General features: G+C 57.6%; 1 protein-coding gene and 1 long non-coding RNA gene across 3 annotated transcripts; both read left to right on the top strand.

Annotated features, from left to right (window-relative positions):
- The first annotated feature begins 32 nt into the window (after positions 1-32).
- Positions 33-20,078, top strand: LOC309435895 (uncharacterized protein). Its single transcript, XM_082044636.1, has 10 exons — positions 33-613; positions 1,194-1,320; positions 1,862-1,999; positions 5,226-6,181; positions 13,060-13,693; positions 13,779-13,886; positions 14,721-14,816; positions 15,396-15,512; positions 15,658-15,771; positions 17,925-20,078. The coding sequence occupies exons 1-10, from the start codon at positions 245-247 to the stop codon at positions 18,890-18,892; spliced, it is 3,627 nt and encodes a 1,208-aa protein (XP_081900762.1). The 5' UTR covers positions 33-244; the 3' UTR covers positions 18,893-20,078.
- On the top strand, positions 2,150-4,415 carry LOC309435530. 2 transcript variants are annotated; one of them, XR_014183175.1, is made up of 3 exons: positions 2,150-2,269; positions 2,400-2,492; positions 4,062-4,415. It is a non-coding gene; the product is annotated as an uncharacterized lncRNA (long non-coding RNA). The 2 variants fall into 2 exon arrangements; XR_014183176.1 differs by having other exon boundaries at positions 4,042-4,415.
- Positions 20,079-20,802: the final 724 nt, after the last annotated feature.

Raw genomic sequence — 20,802 nt, 5'->3', positions numbered from 1 at the left:
CAGCGCGGTAGGTCCGGAGCGGAGGCGAGGGGGGTCGGGCCCGGCGGCCGCGCACGGGAGGGAAGAGCCGAGCCCGGTGCGCCGGGGCTGATGTGCGGGGAAGGGCCGGGCCCGGTGTCCCGCGGCGGGGACGGGGCGCTCCTGACCCGGCTCTCCCCTTCCCGCAGCAGCCAGCGGCCCCGGCGGGTCCCGGTGCCGCGGGTGCCCTGCGCTCCGGTTCTCCCCGCCGGGCAGCGCGGCGGGGATGGAGCCCCCGCAGCCGCCGAGCTGGTCCTTCCCCGCGGCTCCCGGGAAAGCCCCGCGGCCGCTCGGTGCCGGCATCCCGCTGTGGCCCGTGGTGGCCGCCGTGCGGGCGGTGGAGCGCAGCGTGGGCGCCCACGCCGCGCGGCTGCGGAGCCTGGAGCGCCGGGCGGGCAGCGCCGAGGAGCAACACTCCGAGTGCAGGAAAACCCTGCTGGAATTCGGGAGCCAGCTGGAGAGCAAGCTGGCCGTGCTGGGCACCCTCATCCAGGGGTACGGGCTGCTCCAGCAGCGCCTGGAGAACATGGAGAACCTGCTGAAGAACCAGCATTTCTGGATCCTGCAGTTGCCCCCCGGGGGTGAGGTCCCCAAGGTAACAAATGGGTCATTCAGGGCGCTGGAGGGGACGGACACAGCGGGAAGCGGGTGGCCAGGGCCGCTTTGCTCCCCGAGCTCCAACACGCTCGGTCCTCACCCGGCAACCATCTCCCGTGAGGCCTGAAATGCTCCGTGAACCCCGCGGGAACAGCGTGGCTCGTAACCACCCATCCCCTGCCTTGCATCAGCATCGAGCAGTCGCTCTATACGTTTAGATTCCTCTTTATCTCACTGTAAAAGGACAGACTGTGGAGTTTTAACAATAAACTCTCTGTTGTTCCCCACACCGAGGTCCACAAACTGCCTACCTGATGGGATCAGGCTAGGAAAGAACATTGTGGAATTCACAGTGGGTTCTCAGAGAATTAGGCAAGACCTTTAAACTGAAGATCTGAGTCGTTACCCTCTTTGTGTCACAAGAATGCTCCAAGGCAGGAATTTTTCTCTCCTTTCGGTACTTGATGTGTGGTAGCGATAATAAACGGGATTTTCCCGCAGCTGGTGAATAGAGAACTGAGGATTCACCTCTGCAGGTGACAGAGCGGGTGCCGAGGGTGTCCCTCTTGCGCTCGCAGGTCCAGGTGATGTTCGACAGCGGCACCGCCGACGTTTCTGCTCCGGAGCGGGAGGATCTGGAGGGATGGCAGAGGGAGCCGCGCACAAACGTGCCGAGAGGCGAGAACGAACCTCCCATCTCTCTGGGTGAGGATCGCTCTTCGTCGCAGGCATCAGCACCGCCAAACGAGCTCCGTTTCGGGGACTTCTCCCCATACCTGGGAAGCTGAAGTGGAGAAATAAACTTAACAGCGGAGTCAATGATACTGTTAAGCAGTATTCTTTGTTCTATCAGTGCTGGGGAACACTGGGGATCATCCTCCATGCTAAGAAATAATTGATGATGTTAGTTATAATTGTTTAGTTTCTTACTTACAATACATCTATTAATTATTAGTTAAATACAAACTAAGCACTCTGCTTCTAAACAATGTGTTACTGAATCTTCTGTCTCCTCTTGTCACACAGAAAGGCCTAAAACTTGGAAAAACACCCCTTATTTTGCAGGTGGTCAGAAAGCGTTGATCATGTTAATTGGTTAATGGTGGGTACGTCTTTTGTAACTTAATCACGGTGTACATGAATTTAGCAGCTTCTCTTCACCACCGTCTCCCGGAGGGGTCTGGCTGATGGAGCTGGTTTGGGGAGCCACAGCAGCAGGGAAACCTTTGTGTCTGTCCCTCGACAGATTACGCAGTCTCCAAACCTGACCTCCCGTCCCGGCTCCCGAGCGGAGAAGCGCCCTGCGACGGCGACGAGGTGACCTCGAGAGGGGCTCCAGCAGAACCAAGCGCAGGCAAGAGAGGAATCGCAGCTCTGTGCTCAGGCGCGATGCTGGCGCGGCGGTGCCACCAGCCAGAGGGTGCCACAGGGTGATAGCCCTGGCTCGCTATGGGGGAGACCCCTCAGGTCTCAGGAGGAGCAGGGCTGGGGGAGTAACAGTGTTAGAAAAACATGTAACAGGTTGGATCTTTCTCATGAGCAGAGTCTCTGCTGTTGGGACTCGGTGCGAACAGCCAGGACAGCGGAGGAGGAGCGCAGCGCCCCACGGGACAGGATCGCCTGGAGGGAACCGCGCTGGCTGCACCCGCACCCGGTGAGCGCTGCGCTGCACCCGCGGACGGACACACGGACGGGAGGACACACCGCGGCGCGGCGGGCACGGCGAGGGGAGACCCGCCGGTGCTGAGAGAGCCCGTAGAGACGTTTCCTCTTTCCCCCGGCAGAGTACGGCGTTCCAGAGCCCAGCTTTGCGGGCGTTGTGAAACAAGAGGAGTGCGGAGCCCTGGAGGACGCGGAGTTCACCGAGCTGCGCGTGGGTGAGTTCCGAGTGATCCCGCGGTGCGCTGTGCGGATGGAGACGCGGGGGGTCCTGGGATCGCAGAACCATAGAATGTCCTGAGCTGGAGGGACCCACAGGACCATGGAGTCCAACTGCTGTCCCTGCACAGGACACCCCACAGGTCACCCCGTGTGTCTGAGGACGGTGTCCAGTCTCTTCTTGAACACTGTCAGGTTGGGGCCGTGACCCCTCCCTGGGGAGCCTGTGCAGTGTCCAGCACCTCTGGGGAAGAACCTTTTCGTCATGTCCCACTGTCACGACATATTACACGGAGGCACCCCGAGGTTAATTTAAGGGACAAAAGAGTCCACAACAACTTTTATTAAACCAGTGAGAAACAGGGTTCTTGCACTCCACAAGTGACTTAAATACAGGTTCGGATATCAGTTGAGGAAATAATTTGAAGGGGCAGCAACTAATACAACAGGCGGTCCACAGTGTGCATGCACGTGGCTGCACCAAAACAATGCCGGAGCCAGCCTTGGGTCCCAGGGAAGCACACACTTGCCAAACACGGTGCAGGATTATTTTTTGAAAGAGATGCACGTACTCGTAGTGCGTACGGGAAGTGTGCACTCACGATTCCGCGAGGGTAAATTTATAATACACTCACAATTGTGCGAGGAAATAATTTACTTACACGTGCCAGTGTGCACGGAATCCTACACGTGCTTATGTGGAAGCACGGGAGGAAAATACACTCGCGGTTGTGCGAGGGGCTCTCAGCGGCCACTCACGACTGTGCGAGGATTAATTTAAAGTACCCGTGCAAATGTGCACGGGAAATACATGTGCAAATGTGCACGGAAAGTATAAATATGCTCGCAATCCTGCGAGAAGTTTTACTTACACACGTGGCGGCAGGGCGAGCGGAGTCTCCATCTCGGGGAGCGGGGGGGCCCGTGGCTCCCGGCGGCAGTGGCCAAGCTCGTGCTCCGAGGGACCTGCACAATGGGCAGAGTCGCCGACGAGAGTCCTGTTTTTATAGGCTGATCAGATCTGACCTGTAGGCATTCTAGAAGCTTCTCTGCACCCCCACACTGTTTGTGGGTGCCCCTGAAGCCTCCAAAACATCCCCCACACTGGCCGCAGGCACCCAGCGGCTCAGTGGCGCCTCGGCACTCCCTTCTCCTAATGGCCCTGGCCAGGGGGCTCTGGGGCCAAACAAAAGAAGCTGTTAGCCTCAAGTACCAGAGAAAGAGGGAGATGCGCCCACTCCTTCCAAACAGAAAGGGGGGAAGGGGAAAGAGGGGGGTTGCATTCCACCACACCCACTGACCCCCCTGGCACATCTGCTGCCGCTCCCTGGGCTCTGTCACTGTCCCAGAGCAGAGCTCACCCTGCCCCTCCTGCTCCTGCTGAACCTGCAGCCATGAGCTCTGCCCTCAGGCTGCTCTGCTCCAGCTCAGCAAACCCAGGGACTGCAGCCGCTGCTCACACGGCTTCACTCCAAACCTTCAACACTTCATGGCCTCCTCTGGACACGCACCAGCAGTTTATCATCTTTCTCATACTGTGGCGCCCAGAACTGCCCGTGGTGCTCCAGGAGAGGCCACACGTGTCCTGCTGTGGGACAGCGTGTGCCGAGGGGCCGAGGAGAGCGGAGGGGAAGGAGCAAGAGCCGCGTGGACGTTGGGAGAGCGGGCAGAAAGCACACGGACAGTTTTACTAGTAGGAGGATTAAAGTGCCAATTTCGATGGAATTTGCCCTGCCATGCCTACATTTTCGATGCTTTTTGTCCTGCTCTGTGTGTAACCTCCACATGTTGTCACCCTCACTGTCAGTCACTGCACAGCCCCGGTGGGTGGGCAGTGACAATGTCCAGACAGGAGACCGATCCCCGTTTGGATTTTGCCCTCACGCTGCTGGCAGCTTTCAAGATGGTTGTGTGTTGGCAGTTTCCACCCTTGGCCTTTGGTTGGCTTTCTAGCTGTGGGTCGTTTTCAACCGAAACGTAGGTGTGCAGGTAGGAATGGGAGTCAAGAGAAAGTTCGAGGCAGGTTTCATGTGTCTCTTCACTATTGGTTACAAGTTACAGCACTAACATCTCATTGGTTAATTTTTCTATCATCCATGTTATTCTTCTATCCCCTTCTCTCTCACGGGTATAACTCCATACCTCCGGATACTCCTTTACTCCCATCCTTCTCAAGGGTAAATCTTAATATCTCAAGGCTGATCTCTACTCCCATATTTTCTGTCAAGGACTCCACAGACCTGCTGCAGTTTCCCACAATTCCCCCTTTTTGTATTTGTGCTAAAAACGCTGCCCTCATCGTCCGCTGCAGGGCCCTTTGCAGCAGAGAAACCATGCATGGCAACATTAGTAACACAACCACGACAATCATCAAAACGATCAGTCCTGTTTTCACCACTGATAACAACCATCCTAAAAACCCTCAACCACTAAGCAATTTATTTAACAAATCCCATCAAAATCTTCACGCCCATGTCCTTGAGCTAATAACAAAAGATCTATCGCAGCCCTACTCTGCCATGTGGCATGTCTTACAGAATCTACATCTAGCAAAAGTCCACTTAAAGCCTTAGAAGTTCTGTTAGTTTGCTTAACTAGCCAGCATCCTAATTTTTCTAAAGTATTTAAAGCTTTAGTTGTGCCAACACTAGATAAAAGAGATCCTAAAACCCTTAACCCTGATCCTCAAAAATCTACATTATCATCACAGTCCCCTTTGTTGTTCTTGGCAGTTCCAGCGGAGGAGGTGATGACGTTCAAAGTAGAGCAGCTGGACTCTGAGGAATGTCCCCAAAGCTCAGAGCCCCCCACAACTCTGTGCGGGGAGCCGGAGGAGCTGCTTTTCCAGGGTCCTGCTCCGTACGGCTCTCCCGTGCAGGGACACCAGAGCGTGAGCAGGTTGGTGCCATCTGCTCCGGGAGAAGAGGGTCTTGGTGGAAACAACGCTGTCACGTTCTATGGGCAAAACTGTCCCAGCAGGAGAGCCCGCTCGTGTGCCACGTGTGGGAAGGGCTGCTGTCTGCGGGAGATGCTGGCGGCCCACCAGGAGAGCCACGGCGCGCAGTGCGGCAGCGAGCGCGCCGGAGACGAGGGGCTGCTCCATCAGCTGCACCCGTGGAGCCACGGCGGGGAGAGGACCTATGGGGAGGAGAGGACCTATGGGGAGGAGAGGACCTATGGGGAGGAGAGGACCTGCGTGGCCATGGAGAGGTTCAAGCAAAGCCAGAATGCAAAAGCTCACGCCGGCATCCCTGCCATGGACAAGGTGTACATCAATCCAAGGTGCGTGAGAAGCGCCAACACCAGCGGCAGCTACAAGGCAAGTCAGAGGAGCCACCCCCGGGGGAGGCCTTACAAGTGTGAGAAGTGTCAGGAGTGGTTCTACCAAAAGAAAACCCTCGTCATGCACCGGAGCGCGCACTCGGGCCGGAGCAGGGGGGTCCTCGGCTGCTCGTACTGCGGGAAGAGCTTCAGCCACCCGTCCAACCTGGTGCGGCACCAGAGGATCCACACCGGGGAGAGGCCGTACCAGTGCGGCGAGTGCCCAAAGCGCTTCACCCAGAAGCAGCACCTGCTCCAGCACCAGAAGATCCACCAGCGCGAGAGGAGCCGCGCGGGCGCGCAGGGCGCCGGGACGGTGACGCTGCACGGGCTGGGGGGACACGCAGCCCCGCAGCCCCTCGAGGACGTGGGAGCGGAGAGAGCGGCTGCTGCTCGGCTTTAAGGGCTTCCTGACAATTTATCCCAAAGATCCGAGCAAAGCAGGATTAGGCTCCACCTTGGCACCACTGCCCTTTTGCTGTGGTGGTGATGGTGTGGCCACAGGACCTCATAGTGTCCCCAAAAACCCTCCAGAATGAGAGTTTCAGGCCTCTCCAAGTTTTGAGTCAGTTGTTTGAACTGGTCCCGGTGAGGCTGAGTTTTTGAAACCCTTCTTCCCTGGAGTTTCCCTGGCTGCTCCCTCCACAACGTTGTGCTGCCCTCAGTTTCTCGGGCAAGTTCCAGTTGCACATTCAATTCCTGGCAACCAAATGCTTTTGCGGGGTGAGGGTTGCACAGATTGCCCTGTGGCCAGGGAGGGACGGCCGGTGCGTTCCCAGCTCTCTCTGTGCCTCGGCACAGGACAGATGACGTTTTCTCTGCTGTTTGTGCTCAGGAAGCTACCTGGAGAAGACAGCTCCAGTTCCTTCTCCAGAGCCTGAAGTCGGACTTGCTTTGTGGCGGATGAAGATGAGGCGGCCACGCTCTGCTCGGAGCTGTGACGTGCTCTGGACACGCTGCGCTGGAGGCTCTGGCTCCGTGCGGGATTTGCTGGGCTGTTTGTCACTTCGGAGCACCCCGGGGGAGGTGGCGTCACCCAGAGCTCTGGTACCTGCAGCAGAGCCCCAGCGGAGCTGGATGGGGACGCCGCTTGTAACGCAGAAGTAGGACACAGCTGTCCTGCCAGGCTGGGGTGACGGCTGCGGCAACGTCCCGCTGACCCCTCTACGCCAACGCTGCTTGTATTTGCATTTCTTTATCGCCTCCATCTCCCTCTGCTCCTGCCTGCGGAACGGGTGATTTTTGCTTTTGAGGATCAGCTTTCATCACATCCCAAACCATTAATAAAAATTGTGCAGCGTGTGAAATGCGTTTAGCGCATTGCCCGAGTATGAACCACCGCTGCAGGGCTGGCGCTGCTGCATTAATTGGTTTTAAACCCGCTGCTCGTTCTCCCCATCACTAATTGGGCTTCAGAAACCCTTGTGTCGCCTCCGGGTCCCCAGGGGTCAGCGAGGGGAGGCGCAGGGGGTTGGTTCACCCCCCAGTGATGCTCCGGCCGCCTGCGGCTCTTTCAGGCTGCAGAATCCTCCGGCCACCGCCCGAGGTCCTGCCAGGCTCATTGTCTGCCTGTCACCTGCTGTTCTGTCACCTCTGGGTGTTCGGTGGCCACTTGCTACCACAAAGCATTGAACGTGGACCAGTTTTCTTCCCGTTTGAAGGAGAGTCCCTCGGCAGTTCACGGAGCGGAGCATTTGATACCCCAACAAGCAGTTTGGGTCTTGTCCAACAAGCAGGTGTGTTAATTAGTTCCCCAGAGGTTTCCCACTGAATCCAGTCAAACTGCTTGTTGATGTTTCACACTTTCCTTACTCAGACTGTGAGCCTCCAGGGCAGGGAACTTGTTTCTATCTGTTTGTAAATGCCAGTTAAATTTGCAGCAGTAGATACTTCATTTTTAATAACAATCACGTTAACCTGGAATGGATTAAAGCTGCGAGGTTCCAAATGTTTCTCTCTTTTTTTGTCTTTTTAAAATCATTTTCGCTGCTGATCAATGGCAGTTTGTCGCGTGGTACCTTCTGATGGACCGACAAACGTCTGCCTTCAACTGGAAAAAATCACGGAGTGCGTTTTTATTGGGTTTTGCTGGGTTTTGGGTACTGTGGGACCTGAGCGGGAGCATTGTTTCCTGCCCGAGCAGGGCCTGAATGGTAAGATTATCTACAAATAGGCTGTGAATGAGCTCAGTGTACAATCCTCATCCCGCAGAGGAGGAGGAGGATTTATTCTGGGATGAAGATGCAAAGATGCTGCTGCATAAAGGATCGCTTTGGCAGTGGTCACACGTTACTGTGCAAACCACGTCGGGTGCCTTTCCTGGGCTGTTTCTGTGCCTTACAAAAGGACAATGACAAGAAATAAGTCTTGCTGCATTGCCACGTCTCCCCGCATTGCACTATTGTGTATCTGTCTAGTGCTGACCTCCTACCACTTTGTTATTATTAGATCACAGAATCACAGGATGTTAGGGATTGGAAGGGACCTTGAAAGATCATCTAGTAGTTTAGAACATTATTTAAAGAGCAGACGAAGAAGGTGTCATGTTCATATCTGAGCGATGTCTGCGTAACCACAGCCGTAAAAGAATTGGTGTTTGGGTAGCGAAATGAGGGTGTTTGAGGAGCGTGAGCTGGGGAGCGTTGCGCCATCTCCACAGCACCCTCTCATTTTTACTGGGAGACTTTACGTGTTAACTGCTGAGCATCAGAAGCGCGCAGTGGGCTCCGTGTTTCATCTCGATGGGTGGTGCAGATGGAGCAGCGTTTTGCACAGTGAGTCACGGTTTCCCTGTTCTAGCCCCTGTATTTCAGGGACAATTTTGTATATTTGCAACAGATCTCAGAGCTATTTTGAGATTCATCCTGCTTACATTTAAAAACTCAACCCCGAATCCAAGAAGAGATGTCGAGCGACACAGAAACGCGCTGCTCTTCCAGGGCCAAGAGGAAGAAGATAAACCCTCTGTGTGCGCAGATAGGGTGATGGAGAAGAGCAGGAGCTACAGGGGAAGGTGTGATGGGGAAGGAGGGAGGGTTTGGGGAGCACAAGGTCTCCTACACCCACCCTGAGGTGCATCATGGAGTCTTCACATCCTACTTGAGCAAGCGCTGAGCTTTCCTCATCCTCGGGCAGCACTTCTGAGCACGGAACCTCTTCCCGCGCTGCTGTGGCGCAGGCTGGAGATGGCGGCAGCCCCACGGCAAGGCCGGACATCCGGGCTGAGATAACACCAAAACAGGCAAAGACCTGCAGAAAAACAGAGAAAAAAATCAAATCACACAGGTGCACCCAGGTCAGCAACATCTAATTGGATTCTCAGATTCTGGCAGGTGCAAACTGTTCTGTTTAAAAGCAGCTCAAGCTTTTTTTTATTCGTTTTGCAAGGACTTTCTGTTGTTAGAGCAGCTCCGTGGCCTTTATTGCCTTCTGACTTCAAATTGTGTCTATAGAAGCCTCTCGGTGTCTTACCGCATAGAAGCAGGAATTCAGTGTATCCCATGGAACGCTGGCGCTTCTGCATTTGAGATGGACGTGGGCTCTGCTGCACCCAGCTCCCCACCGGAGGATTAAATGCAAGACAAGGCGTCCCGGGCAGCCCCGCCACCCTCCAGCAGCCCCGCTGCCCCTGGCCAGGAGCACCAGAACCACGCACATCTCGCAGGTGTCACCCAGCACCATCGCCAAGGTCTTATGCTTCTTTCTGTCCCTTCCTGGGATGGGCCTGACTCTTTCCCAGCGCTGGGGGAGAAGTCTGGTGGTCAGCGGGTCCCATGGGGCCTTTTATGAGAACGTAACAAGGTGGATGATGATGGCAGAGCGGTGGATGTGGTCACCTTGACTCCAGCAAAGCCTTTGACACAGTCCCCACAGCATCCTAGTTGCTAAGCTGAGGAGGTGTGATCTGGACAACAGAGTAGTGAGGTGGGTTGCAAACTGGCTTAAGGAGAGAAGCCAGAGAGTGGTAGTCAATGGTGCGGAGTCCAGCTGGAGGCCAGTATCTAGTGCAGTGCCCCAGGGGGCAGTGCTGGGGCCAATATTATTCAATATATTCATTAACGATTTGGACAAGGGAATAGAGTGCATTATCAGCAAGTTTGCTGGTGACACCAAGCTGGGAGGAGTGGCTGACACGCCGGAGGGCTGTGCTGTCATCAGAGACCTGGACAGGCTGGAGAGCTGGGCGGGGAAAAATGTAATGAAATAGAACAAGGGCAAGTGTAGAGTCTGGAATCTGGGCAGGAACAACCCCAGGTTCCAGTATAGGTTGGGAAATTACATATTAGAGAGCAGTGTAGGGGAAAGGGAGCTGGGGGTCCTGGGGACAGCAGGGTGACCATGAGCCAGCACTGGGCCCTTGTGGCCAGGAAGCCAATGGTACCTGGGGTGGGTTAGAAGGGGGTGGTCAGTAGGTCCGAGAGGTTCTCCTGCCCCTCTGCTCTGCCCTGGGGAGACCACACCTGGAATCTTGTGTCCAGTTGTGGCCCCTCAGTTCCAGCAGGACAGGGAACTGCTGCAGAGAGTCCAGCGCAGCCACCAAGATGCTGCAGGGAGTGGAGCATCTCCCGGGTGAGGAAAGGCTGAGGGAGCTGGGGCTCTGGAGCTGGACAAGAGGACACTGAGGGGGGACTCATTCCTGGGGATCAATATGGAAAGGGGGAGTGTCAGGAGGATGGAGCCAGGCTCTTCTCGGTGGCAAACAATGATAGGACAAGGGGTAATGGGATCAAGCTGGAACACAAGAGGTTCCACTTAAATTTGAGAAAAAACTTCTTCCCAGTGAGGGTGGCAGAGCCTGGCCCAGGCTGCCCAGGGAGGTTGTGGAGTCTCCTTCTGTGCAGACATTCCAACCCCCTGGACACCTTCCTGTGTAACCTCAGCTGGGTGTTCCTGCTCCATGGGGGGATTGCACGGGATGATCTTCCGAGGTCCCTTCCAATCCCAAACATACTGTGATACTGCAACTGTGCCACGCTCGCTACGAGCCCTCCAGCCCCTGCTGGCCCAGCAGCGGGTCCTGGTTGCCACGGATGGGACAGCAGGCAAGGTTCAGAGCGGCGGTTCCTCGTGCTGCGGGTCAGACGCCTGACTCCTGCTGCCGGAGGAGGGCTTGGGGTGTCACCCAGACTCGGGGAACACCCGCGTGCTTCTGAAAGACCTGGCTTTGCTGAGGTCCTGGTTTTGTTAAAAAACAGGTTCTCTTTTAGAGAATTTGCCTGTCAGCTAAAACCTTCTTATCAGCTGTTTTCCCAAAAGCCAGATCCATGTTTTGGTAGACATAGCAATGGTACGCGAGGTCGCTGAGCTGATCAGGATGGATGTACATCCTGCGAGAGGAGCAACGAGAAACAGCTGATCAAAAACTGACCAGCTAAGTATTCCATCCCATTCACGTCATACTTCATATAAAAGCGGGAGATCACGAGGATCTCGTCCCTTTTCCCTGTGGCGACATTAGCAGAGGACCTTGCGAGTCGTCCCTGCGAACTGAGGCCAGTGACAGACTGAATCCAGCTCCGGTTGGCTGCAGAGTCCAGTCCAGGACTTCGGCTGCCGTCCCTGCAGTTGCCGGCACTTTCCAGATTGGTTTGGTATAGTTTGTATTATTTTCTCTATTTTTATTGTTAGCATTAGTAAAACGTTTTTAATCTTTCCAACTCTCTTCTCTTGGTCCTTCTTTCCCTCCTGATCGCCTGTCCTTAGTGGGTGTTAACAATACATCTGCCACGGTTTATTGTCACCCTGCCATCAACCCCTCGACAGCTGAATTCCCCAGTAGTGGGTGTATCTTGTGCACAAGATCCCATAAGGGCTTCCAGCCACTTCAGCTTTGTGCTCGTTTGCGAAACATATCTGAGACATGAGCCTCTCCCGATGCTGGTGAGAACCGGGATGTAAGGAGAGTTTAACAAAGGAACGTTGTTTTCACAAAACAGGGGACCCGGCGCCTGAGCCCAGCGGAGGGAAGGACTGAGAGACATCAGACTATGGATCCTTAACGTAAAACAGAGTCTTTGAACTAATCCCAGAATACATACTGCTACCTGTATTTGAAAAGTCCATCCAGGGGGAAGATTAGCCAAAGAGCCAGGAATCCATCCTCTAAATAGAAAATAAGGGGAAGGGGGTTGTTAGAATTAGATGACTGAGACAGGTAAACTGAGGCAGGTCGGGTGGTCTGTAAACCTGCAGAACCAACCAGTGGGGACAGGGGAGGGAATTTGCGGCCATGATGAGGGTGATATAAGCGGGGGCTTTGTGCCCTGTTCTGTGTGCTGACCTTTAGGTAGGACACCCGGCCGTGCAAAATTGTTAATAAAATCTGCTTTGCTGAGAGATCCTGCCTGGGTTTATTCTATGGGCAAGATGAAGAGGGGAGCCCAGATCCTGGTGGCTCTGAGGGCTCTGGAGGACACGAAACCCTCGCGGCTCTGGGGGGATCCCAAACCTTGGTGGTTCTGCAGGGAGCTGATCCTTCACGGCTATGAGAGGAGCTTTAGTGTGTCATGGCTGTGAGGGGACCCCAGTACATCCCAGATCTGAGGGGGTCCTGAGCCCCTCTGCTCTGAGGGGATCCCTGGTGCCTCACAGATCTGAGGGGACCGTTGATCCTTCGTGGCTCTGTGGGGATCCCGAGCCCCCATAGCTCTGAGGAGACACAGGTCCCCCCTGGCTCTGAGTTGATCCCCAGTCCCTCCTGGCTCAGAGGGGCCCCCAGTCCTTCCTGGGTCCAAGAAGATCCCTCATCCCTCCCATCTCAGGAGCCGCCCAATCCCTCCCAGCTCTGAGATGATCCCCAGTTCCCCCCAGCTCAGAGGAGCCCCTGATCCCTCTCGGTTCTGAGAGAATCCCTCATGCCTCCCGGCTCAAAGGATCCCCCATCCCTCCTGGCTCACAGCATCCCCGGTGCCCCCCCGGCTCTGAGGGTCCCAGATCCCCCCTGGCTCAGACGACCCCCGATTCCCCCCGGCTCAGAAGATCCCCTGTCTCTTGGCTCAGACGATCACTGATTGCCCTGACTCAGACGATGCCCGATCCCTCCCGGCTCAGAGGATCCCCGATCCCTCCGCTCAGACAATTTCCGCTCCCCCCGGCTCAGACCATCCCCGCTCCCCGCGCTCATTGGATCCCCGCTCCCCCCATTCAGACGCTCCCCGGTCCCCCTGGCGCAGACCATCCCCGCTCCCCGCGCTCATTGGATCCCCGCTCCCCCCGTTCAGACGTTCCCCGGTCCCCCCGGTTCAGACGCTCCCCGCGCTCATTGGATCCCCGATTCCCCCGCCCCGGTTCAGACGCTCCCCGCTCCCCCCGTTCAGACGTTCCCCGCTCCCCGCGCTCATTGGATCCCCGATTCCCCCGCCCCGGCTCGGTCCCGGGCCCTCCCGCCGGGGGGCGCCGCAGTGCGCGGCGCAGGGCGGCCGGCAGGGGGCGCTGCGGGCGGGCGGCGGCCGGGCCGCTCTCGGTCTCGGTGTCTCGGTGTCTCGGTGTCTCGGTGTCTCGGTGTCTCGGTGTCGGTGGTGCGGGCCGGCAGCAGCGGCCATGGCCGGGCCGCGGCTCGGGCGAGCGGAGGCGGTGGCGGCGCGGCTGCTCCGGCTGGAGACGCGGCTGGCGCGGGCGGAGCGGCAGCTGCGGGGCGCGCTGGCGCTGCGCGGCCGCCTCCGGGCGCTGGAGCGGCGGCTGGAGAACGGCGGCGCGGCCCCGCGCGTGCCGGCGCGGCGCGGGGCGGCGGGGGCCGGGCGGGGGGCGGCGCGGGGCCCGGTGAGCCCGGAGGACGTGTGGGTGCAGTTCAGCGAGCGGGAGTGGCGGGCGCTGCGCGGGTGGCAGCGGGCCCTGCACCGCGCCGTGCTCCGCAGGAACTACCACATGCTGCTCCCGACCGGTAAGGCCGCGGCGGGGCGGGCGCGGGCGGGGGGTCCCCGGTGCCCGCGGTGCCCCCGCCGCCCCTCACCCGCCGCCTCCCGCAGAGCCCGACGTGCCCAGGCGCGCCCAGGCCCGCTGGGGACACGGGAAGCAGCCGTGCCGGAGCTGCGGGGACGGGGACGGGAGAGCTGACCCGGCCGAGAGCGGCTCCGGTGAGTGGCCGCGGGACAGCCGGGCCGGTGGGACGCGGGTGGCGAACACCCGCAGCCGGGGGCTCCTTGGGAGCCTCTCAACAGCACGTGTGGGCTCCTAAGCTGGGCTTTGGGCATCTCAGCCCTCTCGGTCTTACCAAAACTCCCCCTCGAACCCCGTTTCTCCCCCTCCCGTGTGCTGGGCTGCCCGCGTCGCCCCCGCGTCCCGTCGCCGTTGGGCCGTGTCGCGGGCGGTCGCGTGGGGTGACGCTCGGTTTGCCGACCGAAGGCTGTCAGGGGGATTTTCTATTCCGCGTGCACAAACCTGCACAGTGCAGTTGCTTTTGCCCACACACAGTGTTCCTCTGACTCATTGGTTGTGCTGGAGGTATAAAGGTAAAGTGCTGAGCATTAGTCCCTCTGTTTTTCCGTATGTATTTAATTTTTTCATTCATGACTCTGGCTGGAGCTTTTCTGATGGGTTAGGAGTGGGGTGTGTTTTATGGAGAGTGACTGAAAGGAACCGGCATCACCCCGGCAGAGCCAGGAGAGAAGCAGAACCCAAGAACGGGAGTTCCCATGGTGCTGTCCTCTCCCAGGCCACGCAGAACACCTTTGCATTTGCTAATGGGCTCCGCGACAACGTGGACATTACACTTGCGTGAAAGTCCTGCGTGTTTCTGAAGCTCAAACATCTGCTGAGGGTTTTGTGACAGATGTTTTAGGTCTGTTTCAGAGGCTGCGGTCAGCGAGAGCGAGGGTTTCGTCAGAAGTGATCTAGAACAGAGCTGGGGTGGGACGAGAATTGCAGTTAATTTTGTGTCTGGAATTAATAGCGTTGTTTCCTATGACCAGAAGACAGCATAATCCATATTAAGCAAGAGGAAGAGTTGTGCGCCGCAGATGAGCAGGAGGAGGAGGCTGGAGAGGCTCCCGGAGAGCCCTGCCCAGGTGAGTAACTGCGTTCCCCCAGGGAAAACCAAACACACCGCTGGCATTCCAAGGGTGTTGGGTTTTTCTTTCCACCTCTGCTCATTTATTCCACATCGTTTACAAGAAGCTCGCCAGTTTTGAACAGACTTGCCACCGTTCCTGACAGGTAAGGGCCAATATGGTGTCCCGGTGCCTTCTTTTGCCGCTGTGGTTTTTCCGCGTACACCGACTCCTTGGTGGTGCTGTTGCGGTAGCGGCCGCGCAGCCCAGGGACCTGTTTCTTGCCTTCTTGTGCCTCTTTGTGATACAAATAAACTATTTGGAGCTCAAGTCCTTACAAAGGGTAGCGGCTCTTATCTGTTGGTTCCTCTGTAATTTTACCTGGCGTCCAGGGTATGTAACAGATGGGGGTTTTTAGACCTTTTCATCAGGTTTCATTAGGAAGCTGGGATTACGGGAGCTTGGCTTGGGGAAAACAAAACAAAACGAAAACGGAAACAAACCAACCAACCAAAACCCTACAAGGACAGGTTTCACCCTTGTGAAATCCTGAGCTTACGCTCTCGTGATACGCTTGTCTTCCGTTTTCTCCTTCAGCAGAGCAAGCGTTTTCCGAGCCCGAGGCTCCGGGTCCGCCCGAGAAAGGAGAAGAGTTGGATCCCAGGGAGCCGCCGGGCGCGGGGGCCGCGGAGCTGCCCGGAGACCCCGACCCAGGTGAGCCCAGACCTCCCGCTGCAGAACCACCCCCTCCCACGTCGGGTCCCTGCCAGCGCTTTCCTCATCCCTGTGAATGCCCAAATCTGGGCCTCGCGCCTCCCTCCTGCGTTCCTTGAACGGTGTCAGTTCTCCCAATTAACAGGATTTCAGACTTACGCACCGGACGTTTTGTCGTGGATTAAACAAGAGGAGGAGCCGCGCTGCCCCGAACGGCGACGCTCGGGGGAAGAAGAAACCTCTGCACATTCAAGTACAGGTCAGTGATGGATTTGAGCTGAGGTTTCTGGGACAGGAAATCTCATTCAGAGCATTTTTTAATACTATATTAAATGTCGCGACCTTACAGCGTAAGCCGTGAAAGAACTGGAACAAACCTCAGTCTGCTGGTTAGTATCTGTTCACAAAACAACTCAGATGTTGTCAGCTGAGTCTCCTTCCTCCCTGAGCTGGCCTAACGCGCTGCCTGGGGTTTCTGTTTAGGCGGGCCCAGGGCTGCGCTCAGGCCTTGCGGGTCGAGTTTGTGCTTCCAGCTGGTTTGGTGCTGTCTAAAGCTGCTGCCAGTGACGGGGAACCCTGGCTTGGCAGCCCCGAGCAGGACAGTGACCCTGCAGTGACAGAGAAGGCGGCTTTAATGCCAGGCAGGTTGAGGACGTGCGATCTGGAGATGTACACGCTAACGTTTACCTAGAGGAGTGTTTGTACCGAGCGTACCTGGAGTACGGGGCACAGCTGAGTTCACAGAGATTCATCTTTGTGTTGAGGCTTAACCGCGGGGAGCGGGCGTGCAAATTCGGATGGGATGGTAATTAGATATAATGCAATCTGCTGGGCCACAACCCGAGAACCACACAGTGCGGCTGTCAAGTGGGTGACTGGGGAGAGGGTGCGGAGGAGTATTTTGTGTAGAAATCGGTTGGTTGCCTGGAATTCCTTCATGTAAGTTATCTGGACATTGACGGGCATGTGAGGAAGTCACTCCAGAGTAGGTCACTGGGTGAGCTCTCAGTGTGCTGGGAACAGCCGGAGTTAATGGTTTTGTAAAACGCCATCCGGGATGTTGCCCTGGAGTGCGGCCGGATCAGCCCCAGGTCTGAGAGCGGTTCCTTCTGCTCCCCCGGCTCCCGGGGCGCGCTGAGCCTGCTGCAGAGCGCCCAGGCTGTGTTACACCAGCCCGCAGTTACCGGGCTGACGGGACACGCTCAGACAACCACTGCAGAGCAACCGATGCCTTTAGCGTTCACGCTTTAGCTCGGCCGGTGGTAACATGTTTGTGTGCTGCTGTCCCAGTAGACGGCCGGAGAAATAGGAGCTCGGGGTGTTTATGAAGCACCGATAAGTTTGGACCCGGCTGGTTGATGCTGCTGAGAGACCCGCGGTCCTTCCTGGTGCTCCGTGGAGCCTTTTCTGTAGCAGCTTTCAGATAGTGGAAGGGTCACGGGCCTTAGAGGACAGAGAAATCATGGAGCGTTAAAGCTGGGCTGGAGGGCATTGGTGGAAATGAGCTGGAAAATGAATCCCTGGATATTGGTCGCAGGAAAATAGTTACAGCAAGAGGGAATTTGCAGGTCAGCAGAACAGTTTTGACCGATGGTGAATCTAGAGCTCGGGTGCCTTTTGGGGTTGGATTATCAGGAATCACAGAATGTCCTGAGCTGGAGGGACCCCCCAGGACCATGGAGTCCAACTGCTGTCCCTGCATTGACAACCCCACAGGTCACCCCGTGTGTCTGAGGACAGTGTCCAGTCTCTTCTTGAACACTGTCAGGTTGGGGCTGTGACCCCTCCCTGGGAGCCTGTTCAGTGTCCAGCCCCTCTGGGAAAGAACCTTTTCCCCATGTCCCACTGACCCCCCCGGCACATCTGCTGCCGCTCCCTGGGCTCTGTCACTGTCCCAGAGCAGAGCTCACCCTGCCCCTCCTGCTCCTGCTGAACCTGCAGCCATGAGCTCTGCCCTCAGGCTGCTCTGCTCCAGCTCAGCAAACCCAGGGACTGCAGCCGCTGCTCACACGGCTTCACTCCAAACCTTCCCAACTCTGTAACCTCCTCTGGACACCCACCAGCAGCTCAATATCTTTTTCATACTGTGGCGCCCAGAACTGTCCACAGGAGTCGTAAACATTGGGGTGTGATGGTGTCCGCTCTGTCAGGGAACTCAGGCCTCACGCTTTGGATACCTGAATGAGAGGGTGAAACATTGCGTTAATTAATTTTCACGTAGATTTCTAAACATAATTGTGAAAAGACCTTTTATTTTCCTGGAGCTTTTGTTTCAGTGCAACTCTGGTACGTGCTCTTCTCCCAGCATTAAAACCTCCCATCTTATTTGTCCGTTAGTGTGATGTGGCTGTAGACTTGGATGCCCTTAAGAGGCTTCCTTAACTGAAATACTCTGCGATCTGTCTGTTCCAGCGCATGATGGAAACGCGAAGAGGGACCCTCCGGCCGATTGCTTTGAGAGCGCGGCGTGTGACTCGGGGCTACCGGCAAGACCTGCAGAGAAGTTTTCCAAGGATGCTGTTCCTGGAGTAACATGGGACGCTCCGTGTAATTCAGAAATCATGGAGACCAACACCACGGGGAACAGCCTTGGGGGTGACGCTCGGAGCGACCGAGGGTTTGCCGAGCACTTCGATTTCTTTAGCGCTCAGGAAAACAGCGTCGGGAAGAGGCCGTGCGAGAGAAACCCCAGCCAGCAGGAACATCTTCAGGGCGCCCGAGAAGAGGAGAAGAGTGTCAGCGAGAGGATGTTCCACCTGCTGCACCCGCAGCCGTGCGCTTCGGGCGAGAGAGCGGCCGGGCAGGGGGCCGCTCCGGCGCCCTGCGAGGGGCCGCCCGAGCGCGGGCTGAGCCCTGCGGACGGCACGGGGCTCGGTGACCACGGTGGTGGCCTCGCCGGGGAGGAGCAGCCGCCTGCGGAGGGCGAGGAGACGTTCCCCGCGGAGAACCCGCCGGGCAGCCCCTGCTGGGAGCCGCGGCCGGACAAGCCGGGGCCGTGGGGCCGGTGCCGGCAGCACTCGGGGGGCAGCGCCGCGAACCAGCAGCCGGGCCAGGGCAGGGGCAAGTCCTACATCTGCAGCGACTGCGGGAAGAGCTTCATTTGCCATTCCTGGCTTGTCAGGCACCAGATGACTCACACGGGAGAGAGGCCCTACAAGTGCTCCGAGTGCGACAAAAGCTACCGGAGGAAGGATTATCTGCTAAACCACCAGCGCCAGCACTCGGGGGAGAGGCTCTTCCAGTGTCCCCTCTGCAGGAAACGGTTTGTGCGCAGGAGGAGTTTCATGAAGCACCAGGAAAGTCACGTCCAAGAAACGCACCTGACGTTGGGGGGTTGGCCCTGCGCGGAGCTCCGGGGCTCTGTGATGCACTCCATCTAGAAGACCCCGGCCGGGCGGGATCCCCCGGCTCCGCGCTGGACCCTGGGGAAGGGGAGGCAGTTGAACAGCCCCTCCCAGCCAAAGGGGGAAGGTTGGGGGGTTATTTTCTGCAAACCGCCTTGCCATGGGCTGCAGAGCCGTTTCGCAGCTTCCACCGGTGCCTGTAGCGGTTGGGGAGGCGCTGGAGCTGCGCAGGAGTGTGTTGCAGAGTTCCCACGGGGCGTGGATCCACGAGCAGAGAAATCACATCGGCACACGGAACAATTTGTAACGCATCAGGCTGGAGAATATCTGGAGTCATCCCTGGGCTGCTGGGCGTCCCGAGTCCAGGGACTGGGCTGAAAGGGACTTACTAATTGTCCACTAAACAAGTGAGACAGTGTCAGGAAACACCCCCTGGTGTGAAATGCTCTGAGGACGGAAAGCGGTGACCCTGCGGCTGCTTCAAAGGAGGCGCTTCCACGGGCGAGGAGCAGAACCCCCGGGGCAGATCCACCCGCGGGGCTCCGTGCTGCCGAACCGGGGAGATAGACCCGGAGCAGAACCCCCGGGGCAGATCCACCCGCGGGGCTCCGTGCTGCCGAACCGGGGAGATAGACCCGGAGCAGAACCCCCGGGGCAGATCCACCCGCGGGGCTCCGTGCTGCCGAACCGGGGAGATACACCCGGAGCAGAACCCCCGGGGCAGATGCACCCGCGGGGCTCCGTGCTGCCGAACCGGGGCGGCCTCCCCGCGGCCTCGGCGGGAGCTGTGACACAACCGGCGAGCCTCAACACGGTTTTCATTCTGTGTAGCCTTAAAGTCGTGTTGCACTTACTGACCACGTTGTTACAGGTCTTCTGTGTTTGTTCCGTTTTCCAAATCTTATGAAAACAGAACATTTAGATGCTCGTTAAACGTTCTCCTTCAGAAACTGTGTTGTTGACGTATTCAGTGTCTTTTAAAGGGGAAGGCGCTGTTGAGTCTGACGTGCAGTGACGCTGCAAGGACACGGTTCGTTCCTTTTGGCAAGAAGCGTCTGGATTCATCATCCGTCCCCTCGTTGTCGATGGCGTTGGGCCTGGTGGAAAAATACGGAAGCAGCAGCACTGGCTGAGTCGGGCAAGAGCTCGTTTTAGTTGAGGGCTCCTCTGTCGTCAGGGAATTGTGACAAATTTTGTTAATGAGCCTTTTTAATGTGCGCGTTTCTGCTTAAGTTTTGTCGGGATGCTTCTGTGTTGGTTGGGAGTTTCTTTTTTTAATCAAAATTAAGAGAAATGTCGCGGGCCGCTCTGCGGGGGGAGGAGGAGAGGTGAGCGGGGCTGAAGCGGGAGGAGCAGCTCTGGCTCTGCCGTCCCCAAACCCGCGACGACGGGCAGAAAATAGAGCAGAAATCTTTGCTTGGGAAATGTGGGATGAGCAGCGATGGGGGCGGGGAGGGCGGGTCTCTGCTCAGCCCGGGCCGGGCCGGGGTCAGCCCGCCCTCCAGCCTGGGCGCTCCGGACGCGCTTCCCCGTTCGCGGGCCCCGTCCCGCCGCCGGTGCCCGTGAGGAGGCCCCGGGCCCGCGCAGCCGGACACGGCGCTTCGCCGCGGAGCCGCTTCCGGGAGCCGTCCCGTGCGTTCAACGGGCCCCGGGGCGCGCCCTCCCGGTTCCGCGTCCGCCGCCGCTCCGCCGTTGCTGTGGCAGCGAGAAGGCGCGAGCTCGCAATCCCCGCCTCCCTTCCCGTGAGGTCACACCTGCCTCTTCCAATCAGCGCCCTGTTTCTTCGTGTGCTGGCCAATGAACGTACCCGCCCAGCCCTCCGCGTGGGGGCCGCGCCGCACGCGCCCGCGCCGATGGGAGGGCGGGGGCTAAGCAGCAGCCAGCCAATAGCGAGGGGAGGAGGGCCGGCCCTCCCCGTCGGATTGGGTGTTGCCATGGCGACGGGC

The sequence above is a fragment of the Streptopelia decaocto genome (assembly GCF_964273445.1).
Source record: "Streptopelia decaocto genome assembly, chromosome: 2".
Classification (NCBI taxonomy): Eukaryota; Metazoa; Chordata; class Aves; order Columbiformes; family Columbidae; genus Streptopelia; species Streptopelia decaocto.
This window is presented reverse-complemented; position numbering and strand designations above follow the sequence as displayed.

Excerpts from the sequence above, each read along its gene's own strand:
- LOC309435895 (XM_082044636.1), top strand. The coding sequence starts at position 245 with ATGGAGCCCCCGCAGCCGCCGAGCTGGTCCTTCCCCGCGGCTCCCGGG. Across the intron at positions 13,887-14,720 it reads CCCGGCCGAGAGCGGCTCCG|AAGACAGCATAATCCATATT; the intron begins GTGAGTGGCCGC and ends TCCTATGACCAG. Across the intron at positions 15,772-17,924 it reads CTCTGCACATTCAAGTACAG|CGCATGATGGAAACGCGAAG; the intron begins GTCAGTGATGGA and ends TGTCTGTTCCAG.